Raw genomic sequence first — 12,500 nt, forward strand, 5'->3', positions numbered from 1 at the left:
TAATCCTTTTGGGGCGATTTAGATTTAGATATGGAAAGTAGGATTTGGATCATGATTTTGTTGGCTTTGTAAATGCTGCTATAAATGCTATTATTATTATTATTATTATTATTTTTCTTCCTTTGCCAAAATCATTGGTGATCAGCACCATTACCAGTAGACTAAGAATTCCACGGTTGCTAATCCGGTTTCCCTTGACCCCCCCCCCCTTTATCCACCTCCCGTCCTCCCCACAAACCGCCGCCTCCTCCTCTCCCCACATCCCGCTTGTACCCACACCTCCCCACTCCACCCACCCCACCCAACCTTCCACTGCCCCTTCAACTAAACTTGCCACTGTGCCAATTGCGTGGTTGTGATTCCTCCTTGGCCTTCCCTTCCCACAGGCGCTGCTGATGCGGCTGCAGGACGCGTCGTGGTTCTGCCCCCGCACCCTCATGGACCACTGCGTCGACCTGGGCCTCGTCGTCGACCTCACCAACACGACCCGCTACTACGACCCCAAGGTGAGTGGCGTCGGCGACGGCGGCGGCGGCGGCTTCGCACGCTGATGTCGCTCGCCATCCGGGAGTAACATCAACAAGCTGCAGGACTTGTGGCTTTGTTGTGGTTCTTATTACTTCTAGTAGTTGTGGTAGTGTTTTTTTTTTTTTTTTGTAGTGGTGGTGGTAATAGCTATAGGAGTATTGGAACTACCAAGATAATGATAAGAGTGATTATTATTATTATTATTATTATTATTATTATTATTATATTGTTGCAATTACAATAATAATGATGTTACTGATGCTATTGTTACTGTTATTCTTATGATTGTCGTTATGATAATGATGCTATAGTGTTATTGTTATTGTCATCATCATTATTTTATTTTATTACTGTTTGTAAAGGCTCTAGCGGATAGTCTGACATTACTATGTATTTGATTGTAATGCTATTTTCCCCTAAATTTACCACAGTTTGGGTGTTTGTTATTGTCGTTGGTATTTTTAGGCTTCAAATCTGCATTTTTTATTGCCTTAAAAAATATGGTTTAATTTCAGTGCTTTGTTGTTGTTATTGTCGGGATTTAGATAACGTTGGGATTTACGACATAACGTGAGAGGGTTGCGAATTAGAGGTTGTTGTTTTTTTAGTACGGTAGTTGTCGTAGTGTTAGTAGTAGTTGTTGTAATGTTAGTAGTTGTTGTAGTGTTAGTAGTATAAGTAGTAGTAGTAGTTACAGCAGCAGCAGCAGTAGCAGCATCGTTACCTTTAGTATAAGTTCGGCGCATGACCCGTCTCGGTTTTTGTCTCGTTGCAGGAGTTCACGGACCAGGGCATCAAGTACGCCAAGGTGTTTACGGAAGGGCACAAGATCCCCAAGGATAAGGTCGTCATGGAGTAAGTAGCCAAGGACACGTAGTCGTTTGCCTAAGTCGGGCGGAGGTTTATGGGGACAGCCAAGGATGTTCAGGACGTTTTGGGTCGTTTGTGTAGTGGGTGTACGCGCGCATATATATATATATATATAATATATATATATATATATATATATATATATATATATATATATATATATATATATATATATATATTAATATATATATATATATATATAAATATATATATATTTATATATGTATAAATATATATATATATATATATATATTTATATATATATATAATATATATATATATAATATATATAATAATAAATACCATATATACATATATATTTTAATATATAAATACATACATATATAATAATATATAATATATATATAATAATATATATAAATATATATATATAATATATATATAATATATATATATATATATATATATATATATATATACATACATATATAGATAGATATATATATATATACATATATATATATATATAAATATATAATATACATACACATACACATACACATACACATACACATACATACATATACACATACACATACACATACACATGCACACACATAGATACATATATATACATACACACAAATATATATATATATATATATATATATATATATATATATATATATATATATATATATATATATATATATATATATAATGTATGTACATACATACATACATACATACATACATACACACACATATACATATGTATATATACAGATATATATGAATAAATATATATAGATATATGTATATTATAATGTTTAATTTTATGTCTATTTGTATAATCCCTGAGTGTATGTATATGTATATTAAGGATCAAACGTACTTATGCAAAGATAGCTTGTTTGCGTTAACGTTGATGTGCGAGTAAGCTGTTGCAAGTTTCCTTCTCTTCTCTTTCTTTTACCAAAATGCACGTGAGAGACGCCAGAGGGAAACCACCGTGACCGCAATCGGTAGTTGATCGGGCTGCCAACGGAGAAGTGTTGCCCGGCGTCAGTGAGTCTGGGGGGCGGGGGGGGGGGGAGAAGAGTAGATCTATAATGGCCAGGTCTCTCTCTCTTTCCCCCTTCTACACCCCCCCCCCCAGTCCCCCACGTCGCCGAGCAGAGTAAGATGCTGCGGCCACGCTGGAGCCCGGTGTACACACACGCATGATGAGCACATAAGCGCGTACATGCACATAATGTACACAGGCGGGGGGCACATGATGTACACGCAGGGGTGCACCGCAGGGGGGGAGGAGCGTGGCGCCGGTCGAAACGCCTTGATGGAATATAGAAGAGGGAGGGCGGGGGCAGGAGGAGGAGGAGGAGGAGGAGGAGGAGGAGGAGGGGGGGGGGGAGAGGGGGAGGAGACGCGGAGGAAGAGGGGAAAGGTGGAAGACCAGGAGGAGGAGGAGGGGAGGGGAAGGCGAGGGACCAGTGTGTGGAGGGGAGAGGGGAGAAAGCAGAATAGGGGAGGGGTGAGTAGAGGGGGATGGGTGGGTGCTTTAATGAGGGAAGAGGGATGGCTGGTGACCTTAGGGGAGGGGGGGGAGGGCTTTGAGTGCATCCTCCCTCCTCCGTTCCTTCGTTTTGTTTCTCCATCGTCGTCTTCTCTTTTCCCTTTTTTTTCTCCCTTCTCCTCTCTCCTCACCCCTCACCCATCTCCTTACCCCTCTCTCCTCCCCTCCCCTCCCCCCTCTTTCACAGGTACCCACGACTCCTATCTTGTACGACTCTTATCCTCTTCGCTTTCATTGTCCCAGCCCCTCCCCCCTCCCCCCTCATGAAGAAATGGAGGAAAGTCGGGATGGGGTGGAGGAGGAAGAGGGAGGAGAAGAGGAGGAAGATGAAGAAGTAGTGTTTTGTAACCTCGGTGGGAGAGAGAGGAGAGGGGAGGGGGAGGCGGCGACCTTGGGCCTGTACTGTAATGCGCAGAGAGAGAGAGAGAGAGAGAGAGAGAGAGAGAGAGAGAGAGAGAGAGAGAGAGAGAGAGAGAGAAAGGGGCCAAAAATAGACCCAGTTGTCGAGGGTCTGGAAGAACAGGCTGTGTCAAAGAGGATGGAAAGTGATGTTAATTAAAGAGCCTGGAATTGGTTAGGGGGGCAGATGGGGGGGGGGTATTAATCATCCTTTCACCCTTTTCTTTTCATTTTCATCTTCATCCTATCATTCATTCACCTTTACGCAATCACCATTCACTTTCACCCTTTTCTTCATTCACCTTCATGCGGTATTCATCCCCTTTTCCTCAGTCACTCTTTCTATCTATCACTTTCACTTTCAATCCCAAGCGCTCCTTCTTCTTTACCCTTTGTTAGCTGCCCCCCCCCCCCCCCTCCCCCTGACTCCGCCCAGCTGAGGAATCCAGCTGGCCAGAGAGCTGCTTGCTGTGCCTTTTAAAGCAGTGTTCATTAGTGGGGCTGCGCCTGTGTTTCCCTCGCTGTGCTTTTGTTGGCCTGGCTTGGGGACCGCTCCTGGGGGGGGGGGGAGGCTTAGGAACTGAGGCTGATCCTTGTCTGGCTTTTGTGCAGAATATGTGTGATTTTACGGGCGGCCGTACGAACACACACACACACACACACACACACACACACACACACACACACACACACACACACACACACACACACACACACACACACACACACACACAACACACACTGACACACACACACACACACACACACACACAGACACACACAACACACAACACACACACACACACACCGACACACACACAATGTATGTATGTATATGCATATTTATATCAATATATATATATATCAAATATATATTATATTATAATTATATATATAATATATATCTATATAATATATATATTATATATTATATATATAATATAAATATATTATATATTATATATATATTATAATATAAATATATTATATATTACTGCATATGTATTTTAATTAAAGCAGGACTAAATGGATTGAATGTTTACGAGATGCTTGCATGATTCTTGGCGTGTTATGTGAATGATCCCCGAGAACGGCCTCAGCCCCCCGCAAGCACGTCGTAAAATAAACTCCGAGGTTTATGGCCGTCGTGCTCCTGCGCAGGCACTCCCTCCGCGACGCTTTTGGACTGCCCTCGGGACGCCGTTCGGGGAGGGCCGAGGCGCGTCCCGAAGGCCCCGCTGCTGTCGTAGCAACAGCAGCGGCAGTAGAAACGGATCGCCCTACCAACCCAGCCTCTGCTCACCACCTCCCTCCCCTTCCTGGCCCCCTTTAGCCCATCTCCTCACTCCTCCCCTTGTATCTCCTCCCTCCTCCCTCCTCCCTCCTCCCTACTCCTCCTCCGTCCTGGCATCTTCATGTCGCCATTATTCTTTGCCGAAAGATCTTCGGAAAACATATCCAGTGGGAGCCATCTCGGAGGCGATCGAGAAGCTGCTTGTCAGAGAGCAGGCGCTTTGAACCTCCTTTTGGGATCAATTCTCTCTCCTCTCCTCTCCTCTCTACCCCCCCCCCCCTCTCTCTCTCTCTCTCTCTCTCTCTCTCTCTCTCTCTCTCTCTCTCTCTCTCTCTCTCCTCTCTCTCTCTCTCTCTCTCTCTCTCTCTCTCTCTCCCTCTCTCCCTCCCTCCCTCCCTCCCTCCCTCCCTCCCTCCCTCCCTCCCCCCCCTCTCCTCACTCTCTCTCCCTCTCCCTCTCCCTCTCCCCTCTCCTCACCCTCTCTCTCTCTCCCTCCCTCCCTCTCCCCCTCTTCCTTCCTCCCTCCCTACCTCCCTCTCCCATCCTCCCCCTCCCTCTCTCCCGCTTGGTCCTTGTGGCGGCTGAAGCCCGAGTGTGACGTCCGACGGCGTTTTTTGGGCGCCCTTATCTCCGTCCGAGCGATGGCACGAGTCGTAACGAGGAGAAACGGTGTCACTAAATCAAGCTTACGATTGGGCGAGGCGCTCCGGCGGGGGGGGGGGGGATTGATGGTCGATCGCATGATTACTCTCTCATGATCGCACATTACGAGAGCCTGGCCGGTAAACTGGTTCTTCTTCCCTCTCCGTCTTTTCCTCCTTTTCTTCTTCTTCTTCTTCATCATCTTCGTTCGATAAGGAAGATAGAAATAAGAAGAATGTCGATAGCAACGGCAGCATTGACACTTCAGATGATGTTACTGTTTGCAGACGTTTGTCAGCGACGCGTTTGTAATCAGGATGGGGGTTCAGTTGTGACTTTTTTCTTTCTCTTACGCTCCTTCCTCTTCCTCGTTCTTCTCTTCCTCCAACTTGATCTCCTCTTCGTCCTCCTCCACCTGCTCTTCATCCTCCTCCTTCTCCTTCTCTTCCTCCAACTTGATCTCCTCTTCGTCCTCCTCCACCTCCTCCTCCTCCTCCTCCTCCTCCTCCTCCTTCTCTTCCTCCAACTTGATCTCTTCTCCTCCTCCTCCTCCTCCTCCTCCTCCTCCTCCACCTCTTCCTCCACCTCCTCCTCATCCTCATCCTCATCCTTCTATTCCTCCAACCTGATCTCCTCTTCATCCTCCTCCTCCTTCTCCTCCTCCTCCACCACCACCACCCACCACCTTCAACTCGAGTTCCTTTACCTTATTAATCCCTTTCGCCCTTCTCTTCCTCCTCGTCCTTGTCCACCCCTTCCTTGACATTCTCATTCTCCTCCCCTTCTCCCACCTTCTATTTCACCACCACCACCACCCTTCCTGATCCTCCTCTTCCCCCTCCACATCCCCTTTTCCCTCTTCCTCATCCTCTTCCCCCTCCTCCTCCTCTTCCTCTTCCTCTTCCTCTTCCTCTTCCCCCTCCACATCCCCTTTTCCCTCTTCCTCATCCTCTTCCCCCTCCTCCTCCTCTTCCTCTTCCTCTTCCTCTTCCTCTTCCTCTTCCCCCTCCACATCCCCTTTTCCCTCTTCCTCATCCTCTTCCCCCTCCTCCTCCTCCGCCCCCTCCTCCTCCTCCTCCTCCTCCTCCTCCTCCTCCTCCTCCTCCTCCTCCTCCTCCTCCTCCTCTTCCCCCTCCTCCTCCTCGTCCTCCTCCTCTTCCCCCTCCTCCTCTTCCCCTTCCCCCTCCTCCTCCTCCTCTTCCCCCTCCTCCTCCTCCTCCTCCTCCTCCACCACCACCTCTTCCCCCTTCTCCTCCTCCTCCACCTCCTCCTTCCCCCCCCCTCCTCCTCCTCCTCTTCCCTCACCTATATTCTCCTCCTCTCTCCCCATCCTCCTCCCTTCACTTCTTCCTCCTCCTTTGGCAGACCTCCATCCATTCCTCCGGACTTCATGCGAATCATTCACCCCAGCGACCTCGCCTCCCGACCCCGTCGCGACAGATGCAACAATCGCCGTTGCACAGGGCGTTGCAGAGATATCCTTTCGATCAAGAGCATCGGACTCTTGTTGTTTCTCTCTTTTACAGTTGTTCTCCCATTTATTCGATGCTTTTGACATTCGAGAACGTTCGCTTGTTGGACTTGTTTTTGTTTTTGTCGGGAAGGAATTTTACCTCAACGAGCCTCTTGCTGACACTTCCTCATGCCTCCTCCTCTGACTCCTCGGCGGCCTTTCTGCCTCACTGGCGGAGTTTAATGCTTTGGCTAATGAGAGATGCAGTTTATTCTCGTGGCTTTAGTGAGGTTGTGTATATGTGTAGCTGTGATTCTCTCTCTCTCTCTCTCTCTCTCTCTCTCTCTCTCTCTCTCTCTCTCTCTCTCTCTCTCTCTCTCTCTCTCTCTCTCTCTCTCTCTCTCTCTCTCTCTCTCTCATCCCTCCCACCTTCCCTCCCGCCTTCTCTCAATGATGATAATGATAAACAAGTGAATAAGTAAAACACAGTGTGGTGAGTGTTTGTGAGGCGTCGCCGGCAACACTTCCTGAAGGTGGGGGGGGGGCGTCCCCGGGGGCTTGGGTCGCGCCAGATAAACACTTGACAACACATCAGCTCTAATTTATCTGGGAATGCTAATTGCGTATGTCGCGGTGTGACGTGCTTTGGATTGGTCGGGTTCTTGGGTTTGCGCGCGCGCGTGTGTGTGTGTGTGTGTGTGTGTGTGTGTGTTTTTCTTTTCGGGTCTTTGTGTGCTTTGCGTATTGATGCGAGTGTTTGGTCTCCCTTTCGTGTGTGAGTGAGGCGGAGGGAGGGCGCTCTCCACGCGAGCGTCTGTCACTGTTCCTGTCAAGCGTTATGAATAATTAATGATTTGTTCTCCGTTACGCAAGTCTTGCCAGCCGCCACTAAAGGGATGAGAAAGGGCTGGCACGTGCGCGCCTCGTGACACGGCATTCATTTCGTTCATTTCTTCAGACGCGTTTAACCGCGCACGAAAAAAGACTATGGCTCTCGGTTCTCCTCCTCGTAGGCTTGGGTGTGGGTGGGTGTGTGGTTGTCTCCTCAGGTTTTGGCTGCCGTTTTTCTTCCGCATCGCATCTTTTCTGTCTCTCTTCCTCCATCTCTCTCTCTCTCTCTCTCCTTTCCTTCTCTCCCTCTCTCCCTCCTTCTTTCCCTCTCTCCCCCCTCCCCCTCTCCCCACCCCTCCCTCTAATTCTCTCCCTCCCTCCCCTACCTGCTTGATATTCGCTCTCACTCTATCATCTCCTCTGCGAACCAACCCTTTCCCAGCCTTCCCTTTGGCCCCTTTCTTTTCTGGGTTAACCCTTTCGCGACCTGGTGAGAGGATGGCCGCCCGGTACTTCTGGGGGCGGGATAGACCGGGGGAGGAGGGGGAGGGGCGCCGCCACACTTGTAATTATACCTGTATACTTCCTGGCTGACCCACAATCAAAGGGTTGAGATCGATTTGCAGTAGTTTTGTTTCTTGGTCATTGTGTTGTTTGGTTGTTTTGTTAATCGAAAAGGTGGTTTTAGTTTTGTTTTGTATTTTCGTTTTCTTTTTGCTCTCATTTGATCTTTACTTGTTCTTTTCATCCTTTTAATTATTTTTAATCACTAGTATTTCCTCTTTTTGATATAAATTCATATTTCTACCTTCTCTCTGCCTCTTTCCCTTCCTCTTCCTCTTGCACTTCTCCGTTTTCCAGTAATCCGTAAGAGGTGAGACGAGAAGGTAAAAGTACGAGGCATAAACCTCACACTTCGCAGAGTCTTCGGTCCCGTTTTCTGAAGTACGTGTTAATTAGGGGAAACAAGAAATGTAGGGCGGGAAAAGTCTTGTGGACTCGTGTCGTCTGTGACCGGAGGATCGGCCACAAGAGGAGCCGGGAAGGAGATTTCGGTCCACCTGGGTCGGTCGTTTTCGTTTTTCAGGCTTTATTGCAGCTGATGTGATGACCTTGAATCATTTTCTAAAGCATATTGTTTCTCTCTTTTTTTGGGCATAATGTAGGTGTTGTATCTTACTTGTTTGAATAACTTTTAGTAGTTCGTTACTTGTGAACTTTAAAGTGGCGTTAAAAACGGCTTTCCAATTAGATTTCGTGACGTTGATGGTTAGTTTATGTCATGATGTTCCAGAAATATGTGAGGACTTCTAGAGGATGTGCATATTCTCCATCTTTTCCTTTGTAGTTTTTTCATGAACGTTTCAGCCGTTTTATTTTATTTTCGTTGATGATACTAAGAGTAATGATTTACTGCACGTGACCTTCAGATGAAATGTTGATTGCAGTAATTTTGTTTTACGTTGATTGACATTTGCTTTTTCGGCCATGATGTTTTCTTGATTTTCCCATTATTTAACTGAATTAATTTTGACTATTGTTTATTCTTTTACTTATTATTGTTTTTTATTTCCTTATTTCTCCTTTGTTACTTGACATTTTCTTTTTTATGTCATGTACCTTCACCTGCACCTTTTGTGGCGTTGCCAAGGGACGCCACTGTACACCCCAGCGTGGAAGAAAGACAGACAGACAAACAGACCGACAGAGACCGGGAGAGACTGGCGTGGCGAAATAGAGTAGATTCCCTGATCGCCTTCCTTGAGTTGCCCATCGTGGCTCCGTCCGTGTCTCGTGTGCGCCCGCGCGGCCGCAAGGCCAGTCGTGCATGGCCGAGGAGTCACCCAAGTGGGCGGCGAATGCACTTCGGGCGCGAAGCCGATCGCTCAAACGGGGATGGGCGTGTTTGCATAAAGTACACCGCGCCCTCCCGCGGGGCCGTTTGTAATGAAGATGGATAGAGGAAATCTGTTTCTGGCTCGCGCCGCGGGAACGGAACGGCCGCAAGAAGCGCCCGAGACAACTGCTCCATCAGCGCTTCGTGACTGACCTATTTGTTTCGTCCCCCCCCCCCACACACACACACACCGTCTTGGGGCGGGAAACGTGCGTGGCCGCATACCATATCCATAGCTATTAATAGCTGGTTAAATGAGATGGCTCTGCAAGAGGAGGAAACAGTAGAAAAGCAACTTCTAACGGGCCATTTTCCGGTTCGCTTACTTAACTCACACACTCTCTCCCCCTTCCCCTCCCCCTCCCCCTACCTCTCTCTCCTTCCCTCCCTACCTCCTTTTCCTTCCCTCCCTACTTCCCTCTCCTTCTCTCCCTACCTCCCTCCCTCTCTCCCTCTCTCCCTCTCTCCCTCCCTTCCCCTTTCTCTCCTAATCCCTGTGAGCTGAATAAAACCTTCGTTTTTGCTATTTATTTTTACTTGGATGTAATTTTTTTTATATAATTAAAGTTTTTTTTATCTATTTATCTATGAGACTATTCATCTTGTTCATGTATTTGCATTATCATCCATTTTTAGAATTGGTTTACATGTCGTTAAGCGTTCTCATGATCATCAGCATTTGTCTTTACGCGCGCTCTTGACTTTATGACTGGGTGCTCAGGCAGGACTTTACATACAGAGCCCACACGTTGACCTTTTTTATCCGCATTTATGTTTGTTTTTTCTTCCCTCTGTTTTGCATGTGAGTGAGAGTCGGAGAGCGCCGGTGACAGACGGCTATTTGTCAATCCGAGCGACAGACAAACACCCACGGTGGCAGGAAAGAAGAGGGGGAAAAAACTCGTCTGCGCAGGATTCCAAGAATAGCCTCAACTGTTGGGCGACTCGAGCTTAGTTTAGAGAAAGAGAAACCTCTTTTTTTTTCTTTTTTTCTCCTTTTTTTTTGGGGGGGGGGCGATTGGGTATTGCCGTCCGATATTCGTAGCAGCGCGGCGATAAGTACTTCTTGCGCGATTTTTTTACATTTTGGTCTTTTATATTCTTCCTCGTCTTCTTCGTATTTTCTTATTATTTTTTTCTTTGTCCTCTTTTTCTTCTTTTTTTTCCTTCTTCGTCATCTTTTTCTTTTTTTTCTCATTCTTCGTCATCTTTTTCTTCTTCGCCTTTTCTCCTTCTACTCCTTCGTCTTGATCATCGTCTGCTTCTCCGTATCTCGTTCCATCTTCTTTTCTTGTATCTTTCTTGCGTCAACGTTTTTTTAATTGTTTCCTGTTTCTTTCCAGTGTGATTTTGGTATGGTCATTTTCAGTACATTTCTTTCTCTCCCCCTCCCTCCCTCTCTCTCTCTCTCTCTCTCCCTCCCTCTCTCTCTCTCTCTCTCTCTCTCTCTTTTTGATTTATTTTACACCAACTTTGATTTCCATGTTTCGATCGAAAACAAAACTGGGTCTTTTTTGTACAGAACAAGTATCCTAATTGTTCGACCGGCATGGGTGTATCCTAGATGTCTTTCCATGTGAACATGCGCGCACATACATACACACATCCAAATAAACACACAAGCAAACAAACACACATACAGACAAACATACACACGCCCAAGTTTTGCGAACAGGTGGTCGAGTCAGAGAAAAAAAGCGGATACCGTCGGTCATTAGGCGATCGACGGATGGCTTGACTAAGTTCAGGTACAAAAAAGTGGTCTTCGGAGCTCCCTATATGCTTTAATAACCTGGAAATGGAAGCCGCTTGAGAGGAAGGCGTGGCGAGGAACGGAGGATGCCCGACCAAGCAGATGGGGCGGTTCTCTCTCTCTCTCTCACTCACCCTTTCTCTTTCTCTTTCTGTCTCTCTTTTCTTTGCTTAATTTCATTTTCGATTCCTTATTGCATTTCTTTTTCTTCATGTCATTACTACGATTAATGTTGTTCACCTTTGTGTATACGCGAGGTGTGTGATTATGTGAGAATTTGTGCGTGCGTGCATGCGTGCGAGTGTGTGAGTCACGTGACGTGGTGGGTGTGACAGGTCAAGAACGCGCGCGCGGGTCGCGGACTGCATGACTCACGCGCAAGGCACCGAGAGGTCGGGCGTCGGGCGAGGCCAAGCCGCCCCCGTCACCATCGCTGCCGTTCCCGCCTCCGCCCACGCTGTGTAGCAGATTGAGAGAAAGAGAGAAAGAGGGAGATGGAGGGTGTGTGAAAGAGAGAGAGGGGGAGAGACAGCGAGACAGAGAGAACTAGAAGTAATAATAGCAATATTCACATGACTTGTTGTTCACCCCATATAGGCCTAAATAGATATGAAGATTTCTAGTTCACCTCTTGAAATCCCTTTGCGCCCATAGTTGACTAGATCACACACCCGCCATGATGACCTCAGATGCAGGCAAACACGAAGTGAAGAGCGCTACCTGCGTCTTATATTCGTTTCTTCAGTTTTCTGTCACCGCCTTCGAGTGATGGCAAGCTCTGCACTTCACGCCGGCTTCGTTTGCAAGAGCAATGCCCAGGAGGCATCATTCCTGCTCCGATAACCGATCCTGTATGTTAAAGGCAGAGTTACAATTATAAAGACTTCGTTTGAAGGAGAACCTCAGTGGATAAAAGCGCGCGTTGGAAGCGATTTAATGAAAGCTTGTCTTAACTTATCTCCCTTGCGAGACTTGGCCGGGCTGGGAACCGAGGAGTCGCCAAATATTTACAGGCGCTGAGTGTGGGAGGGGGGGGGGGGGGCACTGGCTTGTGTATATGTATTTACGTACATATCTCTGTGTGTTTCACTGCATGTATGTTTCTATGCTACGGATATGTATCGTTACAAATTAATCGAAGTAATTTTCTTTCTGATTTTTATATTAGCGAATTAATTCTTGATGAATGGAGAACTGGTGTGTGTGTGTGTGTGTGTATATATATATATATATATATATATATATATATATATATATATAGAGAGAGAGAGAGAGAGAGAGAGAGAGAGAGAGAGA

General features: G+C 46.7%; 1 protein-coding gene across 3 annotated transcripts in view; it reads left to right on the top strand.

The window, feature by feature from the left end:
* The window catches only part of LOC122255305 (RNA/RNP complex-1-interacting phosphatase homolog), a 239,098-nt gene that overhangs the window by 186,433 nt on the left and 40,165 nt on the right, over positions 1–12,500 (top strand). For all 3 annotated transcript variants that reach the window (XM_043019402.2, XM_043019311.2, XM_086554533.1), the window contains 2 exons: positions 387–506; positions 1,304–1,383. In XM_043019402.2, coding sequence (XP_042875336.2) covers positions 387–506; positions 1,304–1,383 — 200 coding nt within the window. The remainder of the gene's footprint in view (positions 1–386; positions 507–1,303; positions 1,384–12,500) is intronic.

Source organism: Penaeus japonicus, unplaced genomic scaffold, assembly GCF_977035675.1.
Source record: "Penaeus japonicus unplaced genomic scaffold, GWHDUDI00000001_assembly GWHDUDI00000029, whole genome shotgun sequence".
NCBI lineage: Eukaryota > Metazoa > Arthropoda > Malacostraca > Decapoda > Penaeidae > Penaeus > Penaeus japonicus.